Source organism: Silene latifolia, chromosome 2 (assembly GCF_048544455.1).
Source record: "Silene latifolia isolate original U9 population chromosome 2, ASM4854445v1, whole genome shotgun sequence".
Taxonomy (NCBI): domain Eukaryota; kingdom Viridiplantae; phylum Streptophyta; class Magnoliopsida; order Caryophyllales; family Caryophyllaceae; genus Silene; species Silene latifolia.
This window is the reverse complement of record NC_133527.1, coordinates 195503536-195519089: the sequence shown is the minus strand read 5'-3', so window position 1 is coordinate 195519089 and position 15554 is coordinate 195503536. Positions and strand designations below refer to the sequence as shown.

The window sequence follows — 15554 nt, the reverse complement described above, 5'->3', positions numbered from 1 at the left end:
ATATCGAAAACTTGGTATGAGGTGATTGTTTGAATTTTGCTTAAATAGTACGAGTATTTTTTTTTCTCGAGCATCTAATCTACAATGTAATGAAGATTATTGAAAACACTATAAAATGTGGTATCTTGATTCATATTGTAATCCTTTTTTTGGTAGGTTTACCCGTATTATTAATAACACTTATTCTCAAATTGTTGGCTACTCACATATAATAGATAAATGGGAAGAACATTAAAATGTGGAGATAGTAGTATTTATCGATGTTAAGAGGTAATACCAATTATTGAAATATAGTTTTCCTTCAAAAATAAATTATTCAAATATAGCAATTCCTTTTTAACATAAATATCAGTCATTTTTTTTTTTTGGTTCACTTTTAAAGTATTCCGAATCCTTAAGTTTTTCTTCTATTTTCAAAATCGTTTTAATCTTTATTCCCGATTTAAATTCTAAGTTTTTTATAAATGAAATCCGGACTTCAATTTTAAAACCTATAAATTTTCAAAATTCCCTTTGTTTTTCACCTTTCCTTTTCTATATTTTCATATTTTGAGGTGTGCGTTCACCCATGAACGATTTTAAAGGATAATTCACGTCAGCCGACTCCAAATCATTTTGGGATTAAAGTTCTGATGTTGTATAACAATTCCTTTTTTAGTTACTGACTACATTATTATAGTACAAACCTCATGATGCATGGAATGCATACACGGTATATCTAGAGAGTTTTACATTTGTTAGTATATTATTTACGGATTTTAAAAAGACAATCAAATAGTTTTCACCTCTAATACTTGTATTTTGATTGGAAAAGAAAAAATGAGATTGTAAAGCTAATAAGAAAATCGAGTAATGTCATGAGAAATGTGTTTAGTGAACATATTTTTTAACACACAGCTAGCTATATCATTGTATATGTTAAAATTTTTTGACGATATTTTTTATTTGCCGTGTACTCGTAGCCGTTTACAGTTTTGTATGATATGGAGTATGATTAAGTAATTCTTAATTAAATTTGCCGATTAAACATATGTCAAAGTTTGAGAATTTGCCATTTTTTATTTTTATATATCAAAAGTAATTTGTTGATTTAATTTTATAATGGTTTGAATCACATCATTATTTAATTTTTATTACCAATTTCCATTAAAATATTACAAATGACTTATAAAAACACCAATTAAAACACCAATAAGTCTTACTAAAAAGTACGTAATAATCTTTGTAACTTTCAATAGAGGGGTGATATGCACCAGCACTACTACCGCTAAAAAAAAGCGTTGATTTAAATAACGTCACACTCCATTTTATACATTACAACGATTATAAATCAAAATTTGCGATAAAACATAACAGAAAAAACGTATACATACATATAAAGTTGAATAAATCGCAGAAAATATTGCATAAATAATTACTTTAACCAAACAGATCACACTATTCATCATTTAAAACACTCATCATAATCCCAATAACAACAAATCATAGGATGAATTGCATTTTTATGCACTTTTATTAACAAAATCAAACTTATTTTCTGCAACTTTTTCTTCTTTATTCACAATCTTCATACCAACACTAGCATAACACATTAACACACACTACTTATTCATACAAGTTACAACTCAACACAATGTGTTTCTTGTGAACACACAACGGGCAGTAGTCTCCCCTCTCCCGGGCAGTTTAATCATACTCTAAAGTCTAATCCCCCTCTTCCCCTACCTGCCCGTATTCTCCGGGCAGCTTGATCTTACTTTTGCAGTCTCCCATTATATATATAATCTGATTAAATTAAAGTTTCATGAAAATGATTTGTAGTGATAGATAGAGAGTGAAGAAAGCAACTGATGATTCACAATATTTTATTTCTTTTTTAATTTTAATTTTCAAGAATTTTTAGCTTTTTTTTTTTTTTTTTTTTTTTTGAATTAGTCAGTTTCTTTTTTCTGGGTCTTTAACTGTTTATTATAAAAACTACCAAAAAAATTCATAATTTATGCAAAAAAAATCATTAAAAATTTGATCTTGTGTGTTTTTAAAGGCATAATCTTTTAAATTTTATCCATTTTTATCAATTTTTATCATCTGGGTCTGTGTTAATTCATCAATTTTTTTTTGATTTTTATAGGTTTTAATCAAAAGGGTACTTAATTGAAGTAATATAAGTTTCTGGGTTTTGGTAAAAATTGAGTCTTTGTTTGGTATTTGAGTGGAAATTAGGGTTCTTGAGGAGTTTGATTAATTGGGAAATTATAAGATGGGGATTGGTAGTGGAATAGATAAAGTGGAGAAATGGGATGTTGAGAAATCAAAAGAGGGGAAAAAGAAGAATGTTAATGTTGATTTTAATGTTAATGATGAAGATGATCATTCAGCTGAGAATACTGGTTGTTGGATTAAGTTGTGTTTTTTGGGTGGTTGCATTTCTGCAAAATCCAAAGTTGAGAGTTCTCTTAGTGGGAGCAGTGCCAACTATGGTAATTTTCCATCTTTAAAATCCGTATCATTTGTTTATCTTTTATATTCTTCGTGAGACGTATTTTAATTAAAGTAAACAAATGATTGGAACGAGCCCGTCCAGGAGTACTGGGATTATTTTGGTATAGAATTCCATTTGGGAGAAGTTATATGTTTGACTGTTATTGACAGTTTTTGTTGTTTGTCTGTTGTGTGTGTTCCCCCCACTTATGGCATTTTCTAATTAGGGTGTTAATGTGTTTTTGTAATTACACTTAAATGCATTTTGTAATTAATGTTGTTAGTTTGTTATAGTTATTTTGTCTTCTGGGATTTGATTTATTTTGTTGCATGTTTTGGTTTGTATACATCTTCTTGTTATTCTGAAAGGAGTTACTGAATGAAGATCATGAAATGCATTGTTTTATAGATATCACTGAGTTCTGTCATCGGGTATTTAGCGAATGCTCAATTTATAAAATTGCTTGGTGGGTGAAATAAATTTGCATTCAGAGTAACGAGCATTACGAAACTTCAAAAGGCGAGTTTGTATCGATTCTAATTTGACAGACTTCTTATCCCAAATGAACTTAAATTCATAGATTCTGATCCGCTGCAGAAAAAGATAGACGAGTTTTGCTGGCTTAGTGAATCTATCATTGGTTTTAAAGGTTATATACTTTAATTGCCAGTTTAATTTTAGAAAGATCTGCTCTGATATTACTACTGCTCTGATATTCACTTAGGCAAAAGAGTGCTCTTTTCTGATTAAAATTGTTTTCTTTCCGATGACAAAGACGAAAAGCTACTGATGATGTCATTTTGTATCAGTTGAAAGTAAATCCCCAACTGATGCTAGCAAAGATCAGCCAGTGACTGCAACTGTCCCATCTACAACAACAAGTAACGCTGAAAGTAGCACATCAACAGCCAAGTTGGAAGAAGAACTTAAACTATCCTCTCGTCTTCGCAAATTCGCATTTAATGATTTGAAGTCAGCAACAAGAAACTTTAGACCAGAGAGTCTACTTGGTGAAGGAGGGTTTGGCTGTGTATTCAAAGGATGGATTGAAGAGAATGGTACTGCTCCTGTGAAACCTGGTATGGGTCTTACCGTTGCTGTTAAAACGCTCAACCATGATGGACTCCAGGGTCATAAAGAGTGGCTGGTATTTCAATTGATCTTTACTATTTTACGCTCACGTTTCTTATGTTACATCTTGAACCTATTTATTCCCTTATGCTGTTACATTCACAGGCAGAAGTGATTTACTTGGGTGAACTTATTCATCCAAATCTGGTCAAACTTATTGGCTACTGCATGGAAGATGATCAAAGGCTGCTTGTTTATGAATTCATGCCCCGAGGAAGCTTGGAGAATCATCTTTTTAGGAGTATGTTACTGTTTTAGTCAAAAAGTCTCATTCTTTTCCTTGGTAGCGTAAGTGTAGCCGTATAGGTGTAATAATTGACTATTGGTAGTTACGCATCAGAATGATTGGTGATGAGAGCAAACCAAACATGAACGTACGTTTCTCTGATTGCTTATCAGTAATCACCCTAGCTTTTCTATAAAGCCACTACTTTAGAGGGGAATCGGGATTTAAGCTACTAGGATTCTGTTCATGGCGATTACTGTGACCTCAATTTTACCACCCTCATTTCTTTTTAGTTTGGGGTCTTTAGGTGCATTTTTTGGAATGAATTGCAGATTAGGCATACATTCTCAGCTGAAGTGATCTCTGATGATTCGCGATTCCTCTTATTCAGTTTATAGTTTCGCTTCAAATTAGTGTTAAAAAATTTTAAAAACTGACTTCACTTTATTTTGCTAGCATGTCGGATTTTGACAATTAGTCTAACGTCACGGACCTAATTGACAAATGACAAGTATTAACTGTTCCAGTAACATTTAGTAGCGAGGAAACACATATGAAGTATAATTGTCATGGTATCTATTTCGTGATTGTTGAAGGTTTGAAGCATACTAGTATAGTACATTATATGTTATTTGAGTTCCTTTCTATCATCAGACAACTAAGAAAGGTTTTAAAAACTATCTTAAGCTTGGACCTAAAAATTGGGATGATCCATTTTCAGTTTCTTTCTCGATTTATCAGATTTAGCCATTGTATTTAAAAATATCAGTCTTACCAAACTCACCTTCTATTACTGTTTGCAAGTATCGGAACTTCCATCCATACGCTTTCCCTCAATCCTAAAAGAGCAAATAATCTTGCAAATAACTCCATCTGAGTTTTATCATCATTAATTCATGGTTGGCATAGGACTGATAGTTTCATTTCGTCATGCCGGCTACTATCTATTTTAGGAACTTGGCTCTCTGAGCTCCCATAAAAGCTCTCAGCTTTATAGGGTTATCATGGTTAATATTTCCATTTATATTAATAAAGAAAGAGAGTTAATAACATCCAATATATCAAATGTTACCCATTATATTAATCTCCTACGATAGCTATTTTCTGTCCGTAGACATAAAATTTTTATGGATTGTCACAAGGATTTCTTAGGATAAGTTAACATGGAAACTACTATTGTAAAGCAAGCCAAAATATTTTTGAGATTTTTAGATTTAAATCATATATTCATTGTTCGTAATCAAATTCCTTGTGCATTTCCGGTCACTTACCATTTTCCGATTTTGTAGTGCATGTTGCGTTTGACAACCTCCTCGATGATCTTGGAAACTTGTATTTTGTTAAACCTAACAGTGCAATGTCTGTCTGCCTTTAGAGTATCCCTTACTTTTGATTTCTTAATCACATTCAAAACCTTACAACTTGATATAGCTTCGACACTACATTTTAACTAAAAAATTGAAAACTTGCTGAAAATAACCGTATCCAACACTTGTAGCAGAGTCGGAGTAACATAGATTTAGTATGTGAAGATGTAATACTAATACTACTACTACTACTTAAGAAGGCGATTTTTAAACATTTGCATTTTTCCAAGACTAATTTTTCAGGTTTTTTTGGGTGTGTGCGTGTCGGTGGGCGGGGAGTTATTTTGGAATATCTGCTAACTTGTAGCAGAGTCGGAGTAACATAGATTTAGTATGTGAAGATGTAATACTAATACTACTACTACTACTTAAGAAGGCGATTTTTAAACATTTGCATTTTTCCAAGACTAATTTTTCAGGTTTTTTTGGGTGTGTGCGTGTCGGTGGGCGGGGAGTTATTTTGGAATATCTGCTAACTAATTGCTTGCTCGTTGATATTAACTTCTTTTTGGGATAATGCCAGATCTATGTTATGTTGTTGCATAGACATCCTCGTGGGATTTATACTTAGATTATTGTCGTATAGATGTCTCTGTGTGATCTATATGCATACTAGTATTTGACCTGTGATTTACTTGTGCTATTAAAGTTAACTATTTTGGTCAGCTAACATGAATCTCCCTTTGAAACCGCCCATGAGAGATAAAACAGTGAAAAAAGATGGAAAAAAAGGACAGATATATTTTTATTTTGCGACGGATCATTTTACGCTGGATAGGAACGTGTTCTCGCGGAAATGAGTTGTTTCAACTTCGATGAAAATTGTTCAAAAGTTTGCCGTAATGAAATGGTGCTTTTGCCTATATGCCTTTTCTGTTTTTCATTGTCTTTCTTCTTCTTCGTAGGGCTGCAATCTGCTATGCTTTTTATGTAGTCTTTCCATGTCTGATGGCAAACTTCCATTTATGAAAATGTTCTAAATATGGTAATTTCGTAGGGTCTCTGCCTCTTCCATGGTCAATCCGGATGAAAATTGCTTTAGGTGCTGCTAAGGGTCTTACTTTTCTCCATGAAGAAGCAGAAAAGCCGGTGATATACCGTGATTTCAAGACCTCCAATATCTTGTTAGATGCGGTAAGTCCTTAAATTACCGTTTTACTTTGTATTTCACTATTTACTGTGTAAGCCTGTTACGTTACCCTTATGAGAGATGCTATGTCAGGAGTACAATGCCAAACTGTCGGATTTTGGGCTTGCTAAAGATGGTCCTGAAGAAGGTAAAACTCATGTTTCCACCCGTGTGATGGGAACATACGGCTATGCAGCCCCTGAGTATGTGATGACAGGTAAAGTCTATCCAAGAAGTATCTTGCTTCTTTGCTGTTACTGAAGTTTTTCACATGCCTTTTGATTTATGCATATAACATTGACTGGTTTGGGTTGTTAGTTTCCCTCCTGTGTAAATTAATGAACAAAAAGACAAGTTTTCTAGATTTTGGGCGGTTAATAGATTCTTTGATTTATATATGATAATTTAGACTCTCTACTTAATCGTAGCTGCTAAAGTGATTTATGTGTTGACCAACCTGTTGTATCATCTTTGGTCTATGGCGCTGGTGCGGAGAACCAGTTTGTGTTGTTGGAAACACCATTTTGCAAGTTTCTGTTTTCTTGACAACATATGCTAATGTTATGCATTTGAATACAAAGAGCCCTCTTAGCGAGCAAGCTATGATTGTGCAGTGCGATCATGATGTACTTTTGTCCTCCATTGGAAGCGTTGCCATTTACCATCTATAATTTGTGAATCCACAAATGCCGGGAAAGTTTTGGGGAAGTTGGAAAGATTAATTCGCTGTATGCTGCTTCGGTTATTTCCGTTCTTTTAGTATTTGAACATGAATGCACCTTCCGAAAATTCTTGACATTTGCTTTTATGTTGAGAATCTTCTAACTGGTTCCGTGTCAGATGCGCATATAAATCTCCTTTGAGAACCATTGATACTTCTAATACCTGGACACTTATAGCTGTGCTCGACCGCTTGTAGATATTTCTTCTTCCTATATTTTTTCATTTACTTAATGGTATTCTCCTACTTACTACCCCACCTTGGCACCTTCCCTGGCTACATTGACCTCAAAAATGAATTTACCCGTATGTACCAACCCAAGAATGTGCCTAACTCAAAGTAATCTCTACCCGTAACAATTCGATGACTGTGCAACGATATCTGTTGCCACCATTTGTGGCAGTTTCACTTTGTACAGAAAATGATTAATTGCTGACTGGCTGACTGCTGTCTTTCCAGTTTTGGGAGGTTGATCCGAGTTCTAATATAGTAACATTCTTGTTTTGTGAATCAGGTCATCTGACATCAAGAAGCGATGTTTACAGCTTTGGAGTTGTTTTGCTTGAAATGATTACGGGCAGGAGATCTATGGACAAATCCCGTCCCAACGGGGAACATAACCTTGTCGAGTGGGCTAGGCCACATCTTGGAGACCAAAGGAGATTTTATCGTCTGGTTGACCCACGACTTGAAGGTCATTTTTCAATGAAAGGTGCTCAAAAGGCAGTGCAGTTGGCTTCTCGCTGCCTTAGCCGGGACCCCAAGGCACGACCCCTCATGAGTGAAGTTGTCAACATTCTGAAGCCTCTGCCTAACCTCAAGGACATGGCAAGCTCATCCAACTCGTTCCAGAGCATGCAATCTGAACGAGGCAGGCCCAACTCGAGTTCTCGAAATGGTCAAGCCCAAGGAACCCCCCAGAGGAACGGGCAGCAACCTGGGCTCAGGAGTCTGTCAATACCAACTGGTTCTCGGGCATCACCATATCACCAACAGTATCATCCCTCGCCTAAACCGAGTGGAAAATCTTAGCTTTGTGTCGGCGTCCATGAGCTGTTTATCGTTCTTTCATCATCAGCGTCTGATCAACAGGTATAGTTCGATATCAAAGAGTAGAAAAGAAGAAGTAAGAGTAGTGTGTATAAAATTGAGCAACTCTTTGTGTCAGATATCTCTGTATAGGGAGTTGTTATAAGGAAAGTGTATCGAAAATGTGTATGTCAAACTCGAAAGGTTTCATTGAATAATCAAGTTTGGAAATATGATAGTTTTACTTTTCTAATAGCTACCATTCTTTAAATATAAACTATTTCATCGGCGACAAAGCCAAAGAGCAGTTTTGATTAGACCTGACAAACAGATCGGGTCGTGTCGGGTTCGTGTTCGTGTCACATATAAACGGGTCACAAACCCTTCAACCCAAACCTGACCCGTTTAAATCTCGTGTCGTGTTCGTGTCGACTCACTTACATAAATGGTTCATCAAGTCACAACCCTAACCCGCTAATATCGTGTCGGGTTCGGGTCGTGTTTTCGTGTCATGTCAATATTTGAAAAGTTTAAGTATATTTATGTGATGAAAGATAAAAAAAAAATAGGATTAATTTATTAAACAGGTCATTCGTGTCGGATTCGTGTTTAGCGAGCTCAACCCAAACCCGACCCAATTAAATATCGTGTCGTGTTCGTGTTGACCATGTGAGAAGGAGACTTATGGACGCACCAGTTATGAGGCTGGAGACTTGGAGAACAGAAAAGGTCCCTAGAGGCAGAGGAAGACCGAGACAGACATGGTTGAGAGTGACAGAGCACGATATGAGAGTTCTGGGGCTTGAGGAGAGTATGGTGACGGAGAGGGCACAATGGAGGGAAAGGATACATGTGGATTTTTAGTATTTGATGCTTTTTTGACAGATTTAATGTTTTTTATTTAATTTTAAAAAAATTAAATTATTTATTTTTCTCTCCTTTATTACACTTTTTCACCAACCACTTTCTTATAGATTTTACCTGGTTCATTCCGGAGTCTTAACTCTATTTCGGTTTTTAAAAATCGTTTTAATCTTTTCTCTCGATTTAAATTTTAAGTTTTTATAAAAGAAAGACGGAATTCGATTTTAAAACCCCTAAGTTTACCATTACTTTCCATTACATTTTCGTTCTTCCTTTTTGTTTTTCATCTTCCCTTTTTTTATTCGCATTTTGAGGCGTGCGTTCACCCATAGACGGTTCGAAAGAATGATTCATGTCAGCCGACCCCAAATCATTTTGGGATTAAGGCTCTGATGTTGTTGTTGTGTTGTTGTCGTGTTCGTGTTGACCCACCTACATAAATGGGTTATTGAGCCTCAACCCAAACTCGTTAATTTCGTATCGGGTTCGTATCGTGTTTTCGTGTCGTGTCATTATTTGCCAGCTCTAGGTTTGATGCTGTCGGGTTTTGAAATCATTTGGTAAGCATATGACTTTTTGGGCCATTTCTTGATTAGGTAGTGGGCTTGTTTTTGTGTTAGTCCGATAAGGCATTGAAGTGGTTAGAGGACTTTATCCATTAAATTTCATTTAGTAGCCCAAAAAATATTGTCCCAAATGTCGATAGAAGAATAAATGTCGATAGGGGATATTTGTATTCCCGATCGACACCCAGAAAAGTTTAATCGTCGGTATTGGATCAACGCGCTTTACTCCAAGTTCATTTTTTCTACGAATCATTTTGTGGGTGACTAAGGTAAGGTTATTTACGGAAACATGTAAATCGTTCGCTTCATTCGTAAATATTATCGTTAAAACATTTACTCTCTCCTATTCCGAATAAGTGTCCCGTTTGGACAATGGCACAAAAATTAAGAATATAGTTAAAATAATGAAAATTATTGTATAGGGGTAAGAATATACTCCCTCCTATTCTAAATAACTCTCCATATTTCTTTTTTCGTCTATTCACAATACTCTCCCTATTTCTTTATTTGGCAAACTTTTATACTTATTTTAATCATCCCACCCCACAACAATACCCCACAATACTCATACTTTATATTATTTTATTCATTTTACCCCACAGCAATCCTTATTTTAATCATCTTACCCCACAATAATACTTATTTTAATCACACAATACCTCCCTTTTTCCAATCTCCTACATACCCCACTCCAATACTTTATCATATATACTCCCTCTCTTAATTCCCGTGCCCTCCATGAAAGAGGAGAGTTATGTAGAATATGAGGGAGTAAGAGTTAAATAATGAAAAGTATTGAATATGATGGGTTATGGGTGGTTGAGGTGGTAAATAAAGAAAAGAGTCAAGGGTAGGAAAGTAAATAACCATGTCGAAATATGGCAAATGGGACAGTTATGTGAATTGACGAAAATGGCAAATGGGACACTTATTTAGAATAGGAGGGAGTATTATTTTAATGATACATGGGGTACGATATCCACGTAGTAGTTTTGTTGGTTGATTTGGTAGATCAACGAGAGAATCGTACACTGTAGTCTCTAGTTAGCTGAAGAAAGGTGATGACCCAAGTCCTTGAGTACACCAAGGTCCAAAGTTGAGAAACTCTTTTAGGACGTCCGGGTGCATTTTCATCGATCTTCTCATATTCTAAACTCGCAACCACAAGGCATATTACATCAATCTTGTCTACCATATATGTCGTCTTTTCACCTGTTTCATAGCACGAGTTCTCATATAACAAATCCGAAAAAACTTAATTTTAAAATAGTTTAGGATCATAGCACTGAGCCAATCACCTTGTTGTGCTTCTATATTATTATTCCTATTATTATTAGGGGAAATTTATCTCCGGCCTTGAAATTTATTTGAGAAGATCATGGATCGGTCCACAGTCGAAAAACGAATATATGCCTTAAATTATTGGGCTTCTTTTGTATGCTAGATACAATTACCATTTTTTGCAAGATCCTACTTGTACTTGTCTATCAACTTTTATCAATTAATGGAAAGGGAATCGGATACAATGTCGCTACCTACTTGCACTTGAAATTCTAGTGAAATGCTTATTCTCTCAAAAAGTTTCTTTAAGGGGTATACGTATACCCGATGGGGAAAGAGTCTAACTTATATGAATAAAAATACGAAGAAATTTTAAAAACCGGTTTTGGAATGACATTTGCTCTACAATGCTAGATAGTTAGACAACTACCTTTACTGATCATATGATCAGTTCATAGACTATACATCTGAGGTAATACTCCTTACTGTTCATTTTCTGAGTTTTATTTTAAAGTTTTTGAGTTCTGCTTTAGTATAAAGTTTTTGAGCACATTTACTAAAACATTACACTAAAAAAAATATAATATTGCTCAAAAACTATATTTATAAATGGTAATATGCTCAGAAAAAAATGTGTATATGCTCAAAAACTACAAGGTCTGAGGTACTACCTCAGATGCGTAATCCTTTTTCTCTCATATGATCCCTATTTAGATCTGTTTATCGTTAAAACAGATATTATAGTCTTATAAAAGAATTTGTGTTTACTTCTCTTATTTATTTAGGTCTGTTGATCATATGATTATTCTTTTAATTAAAGGCACACAAATATTTACTTCACTTATTTATTTAAATTGCCATCTTACACGCGGTAGATGTTTTACAAGGGAAACAACAAGAACAATAATGAAAACGACGGATTATACAACCTCCGTTGGTTAACATAAACAGTAAAATACATAACGGTGTGATTGAATTGGCATTATTGCTTGTGACGTGTCCACACTCGCTAGTTAACGACAGAGTTGAGGCTATGACCCAACTCCTTGATCACACCAATTCCGAAATTGAGAAACTCTTTGGGTTCGGGTGCATCTTCATTGATTTTCTCATATTCCAAACTACCTATGAAAATGCAAGACTTGTTGTCATTCCCTTTCGGAATTGCTTGGACGTACCCTACCAGTGACTTGTAATGGGTCATTATCTCCCCCTCGATCACACTGCGAGTGATTTTCATGTTCTCTTCATCAATTGCATCGATCCTGTCTATGATATATGTCGATTTCTCACCTGTTTCATTACACATGTTGTAAGATAATAACAAAAGCCAAAAAAAAAAAACGTAATTTCAATTTTAACGGTTTCCTACATTTTTAATTAAAACGTAAAGAATCAGTTCAGACATAGAGATCAGTACCGATGTTCAAGTCCCATTTGCGAGTACTACCCACACTGAGCCAGTCACCTTGGTGTACTTTGATACTAGGAACTTTGTCGGAGCAAATCTCAGGGATATCGGATTGTTTAGCCCTCAGCATTTCGAATATTTTCTCAGCCGGACAATTCAGCTCAACTTTCTCCTCGAGCTTGTGGATTTTAGCCATTTCAACGTAAACTTGCACTTACAATGATACTGTTTATGTGTTTGAATGAGGTTATGGGTTCTATCTTCATTCTCCTAATTTATAGAAGAAGATTATGGTCCAGTCCACTATAGAAAAATGATCCTACCCACTTGTTTATGTGGTTTACATCAAATATGCCATGAATTATTGCCTTATTGAGCTTCTTTAGAAGATACTACTTGTACTTCTCTGTCACCTTTATCACTTAATGGGAAGGGAATCGGATATATATAATATATAATTCAATCTCGCTAGATTCTTGTATTTCTCTGTCGCTTTTATCACTTAATGGGAAGGGAATCGGATACAATTCAATTTCGCTAGCTACTTACTTGTACTTCTCTGTCGCCTTTATCACTTAATGGGAAGGGAATCGGATACAATCTTGCTAGCTACTTGGCACTTGACACTTGCTAGCCTTGAAGGGGAACGAGTCTTTGATTATGAGCATAAAGCGGGTTTCATTGTTCTAGCTAATAGCGAATTATATTAAATTTCTTAATATATTTGTAATAAATTTACACAGAATTGAGGTTAAGGAGTTTTTTCGATCTTACCGTAATCAAGAAGAAAGCACACACAATTTTATGGACATTATGTCCAAGAATAGAGTACTCCTAGTAAATATTAAGGCAAAAACGTTGATGGTTGAGGCCCAATCGGTGAATAGGTGGTTTATACCTTAATTATAAGTAGGCGGTAAAAAAAATGTGACTATGTAAAAATGGCCTCTCATGTGAAGTAAATATTTTAATTTGAAGCCTCTGTCTAACCTTATGGGCATGGCAAGGTCGTCCGACTATTTTTACTCCATGCAATCTGACCGGGGTAGGCCTAAGTCTAACCCAAGTTCTCGAAATGGTCAAGACTCAAGCCCAGCCCTGATTGGGGCGCACCATGCACGGTCGTCCGACTATTTTGGAATGCATTTTTAGTCCTTTAAACAATAACCACCATATTTTGGGCAAAATAATATTAGCTACAGTATATTTTTTTTAAAAAAAAAAGTTACGTACTAAATTATAATTATAATTTTTTTGTTTTCACAACAATGAGGGCATAATTGAGGCATTGTACCTACTTACCCACACCCCAGGCTCCAACTTACTTCTATATGGTTACTGTTAGTTTGTCCCATGCATTTATCTTTTTTTACTGAACATTAGGCGTTTGTCTTATTATGAAAGTGAGGACATATTTGCACCGGTTTACAACTTTAGATAGATAGTGTCCGTCTAAAGTGAGATTTTGTGATATTTTTACGGTTTGACATGTAAAAAATTATTAGCAGCACTCGTAGACATTAATTTAACTAAAGCCACACAAACGTTTATTTATTCATATAATCATCGCACGATGTTATACTGTTACATAAAAGGAAATGACAAGAACAATAATTAAAAATGACGGATTATACAGCTTCCATCACTTATATAGTCGTCGTACAATGTCATAGTTTGATTGATTTGGCATGGTGACGACTGAGGAGGTTGTGTCCATACTCACTAGTTGTGAGTGGAGAGTTGATGACCCAACTTCTTGAATACACCATGACAGAAGTTGTAAAACTCATGAGGTTCGGGTGCATTTTCATCGATCTTCTCATACTCCAAACTGTAAGTCATAACGCAAGACTTGCCATTCCCTTTCGGAATTGGCTGGAAATGAGTTTTCAGCGACTTGTAGTGAGTCAGTAACTCGCCATCAATGATACTACGAGTTATTTTCATGTTCTCCACATCAATTGCATCAGTCCTCTCTACCACATATGTTGGCTTACCACCTGTTTCATTCCACAAGTTCTTAAAAATCATTATTTCGATATGAATATAATTTAACTAACATTAAGATGCATACTGACATTGTAATAACGATTTTTCTAATGTGTTCACACACATTAATAAGAATTTTTTTCCAAAATGAGTTTATTTATCAAATTAATTACCGAAATTGGTTGAGTTTCAAAATATTAACTAACAATGGGTCCACGTAGGATCAGTTTTTGCGAAGCTAGGTGAGGAAGTCAAACCGCTCACTTGGTTGGCGACTTTAAGTCAAAACGCCAACCGGCATGGCGACTTGACGGTGAGAGATTTCAACCTAAACCGCCCGCCCCCATGGCGACTGGCGACCTGAGAGATGGATCCAAATTTGCAAAAAATTAAGCCAAATTCTGACTTATAGATCGAGTCGCCAAGTGAGACAGCGTTTTGAAGTCAAGTCGCCATCCCTCATGGAGATTTGCTTTGAAATACAAAAATGAGGTTTGGTTGCGCAATAAGTGACATTTTGAGTATGGTCGTCGACCAGCTTGGCGACTAGAATACGAGCCTAGATTCGGTGATGACGTGGATCCATTTTGGTTAAATATTTTGAAACTCTACCTAGTTTGATAATTAATTTGTGTTTGATCCCCATTTTGGAAAAAAATCCATTAATAACCTGAATGTGATAAGATTCACAATATGTGTCACAAAGGCAGCACGTTAGAAAAAGTGAAAAATAAGAAAGTAAAGCGGTAAATAAATTTACATACCCATGTTCAAGTCCCATTTGAAGGTACTACCGGCACAGTGCCAGTCACCTTGGTGTAATGTAACTCCAGGAACTGCGTCGGAGCAAAGTTGAGAAACATTAGGTTGATTAGCCCTAAGTGTTTCAAATACTTTCTCAGCTGAGCAATTCAACTCAACTTTCCCGTCCATCTTCTGAATTTTAGCCATTTTATCGGTACGTTTACTTATATGCGTCCGTTATATCGCTATTTATGTAATTGAGTGAGGTACGGTTTCAAAATTCGGCCTCGGAATTTATAGGAGAAAATAAAGGGGCGCTATACCATAGGAAAATGACCTTGCCCACTAGTTTGAGAAGTATATGCCCTAAATTATTGGGCTTGTTTTGTACGCTTGGATGCAAACGGAGCATAATTTACCACTTGTACTTCTTTGCTACCTTTTATCATTTTGTGGGATGGGAATCGGATACAAAGTTGCTACTGATATGTCTACTCTTGAATAAGGGCGGACGCAGAAATTTCTTATAAGGGGGCATACAAAAATTTCTAAACATCGTCCATCTTAAAAAAAAAAAAATTATATTTTGAATTTTTTCTCCTAAAATTAATATG

The 15554-nt window shown here is 35.3% G+C and overlaps 3 protein-coding genes across 3 annotated transcripts; 1 reads left to right on the top strand and 2 right to left on the bottom strand.

Moving 5' to 3' along the window:
* Positions 1 to 1394: 1394 nt before the first annotated feature.
* Positions 1395 to 8340, top strand: LOC141644199 (serine/threonine-protein kinase PBL34-like). Its single transcript, XM_074453668.1, has 6 exons — positions 1395 to 2480; positions 3292 to 3629; positions 3719 to 3854; positions 6204 to 6340; positions 6429 to 6552; positions 7571 to 8340. The coding sequence occupies exons 1-6, from the start codon at positions 2261 to 2263 to the stop codon at positions 8086 to 8088; spliced, it is 1473 nt and encodes a 490-aa protein (XP_074309769.1). The 5' UTR covers positions 1395 to 2260; the 3' UTR covers positions 8089 to 8340.
* Positions 8341 to 11610: 3270 nt separating this feature from the next.
* On the bottom strand, positions 11611 to 12466 carry LOC141644198 (MLP-like protein 43). Its single transcript, XM_074453667.1, has 2 exons — positions 12217 to 12466; positions 11611 to 12089 (listed from the first exon to the last, which is right to left on the bottom strand). The coding sequence occupies exons 1-2, from the start codon at positions 12401 to 12403 to the stop codon at positions 11806 to 11808; spliced, it is 471 nt and encodes a 156-aa protein (XP_074309768.1). The 5' UTR covers positions 12404 to 12466; the 3' UTR covers positions 11611 to 11805.
* A 1265-nt stretch (positions 12467 to 13731) lies between these two features.
* Positions 13732 to 15284, bottom strand: LOC141644197 (MLP-like protein 31). The gene is made up of 2 exons (XM_074453666.1): positions 14961 to 15284; positions 13732 to 14207 (listed from the first exon to the last, which is right to left on the bottom strand). Exons 1-2 carry the CDS (start codon positions 15145 to 15147, stop codon positions 13930 to 13932), a joined length of 465 nt encoding a protein of 154 aa, XP_074309767.1. The 5' UTR covers positions 15148 to 15284; the 3' UTR covers positions 13732 to 13929.
* Positions 15285 to 15554: the final 270 nt, after the last annotated feature.

Bases quoted from the DNA above. Each gene is read 5' to 3' on its own strand.
- LOC141644198 (XM_074453667.1), bottom strand. From the start codon at position 12,403: ATGGCTAAAATCCACAAGCTCGAGGAGAAAGTTGAGCTGAATTGTCCG. The intron at 12,090-12,216 runs GTACTGATCTCT...GTAATGAAACAG, and splicing joins CAAATGGGACTTGAACATCG to GTGAGAAATCGACATATATC.
- LOC141644199 (XM_074453668.1), top strand. From the start codon at position 2,261: ATGGGGATTGGTAGTGGAATAGATAAAGTGGAGAAATGGGATGTTGAG. The intron at 3,855-6,203 runs GTATGTTACTGT...GTAATTTCGTAG, and splicing joins GGAGAATCATCTTTTTAGGA to GGTCTCTGCCTCTTCCATGG. The intron at 6,341-6,428 runs GTAAGTCCTTAA...ATGCTATGTCAG, and splicing joins CCAATATCTTGTTAGATGCG to GAGTACAATGCCAAACTGTC.
- LOC141644197 (XM_074453666.1), bottom strand. From the start codon at position 15,147: ATGGCTAAAATTCAGAAGATGGACGGGAAAGTTGAGTTGAATTGCTCA. The intron at 14,208-14,960 runs GTATGTAAATTT...GGAATGAAACAG, and splicing joins CAAATGGGACTTGAACATGG to GTGGTAAGCCAACATATGTG.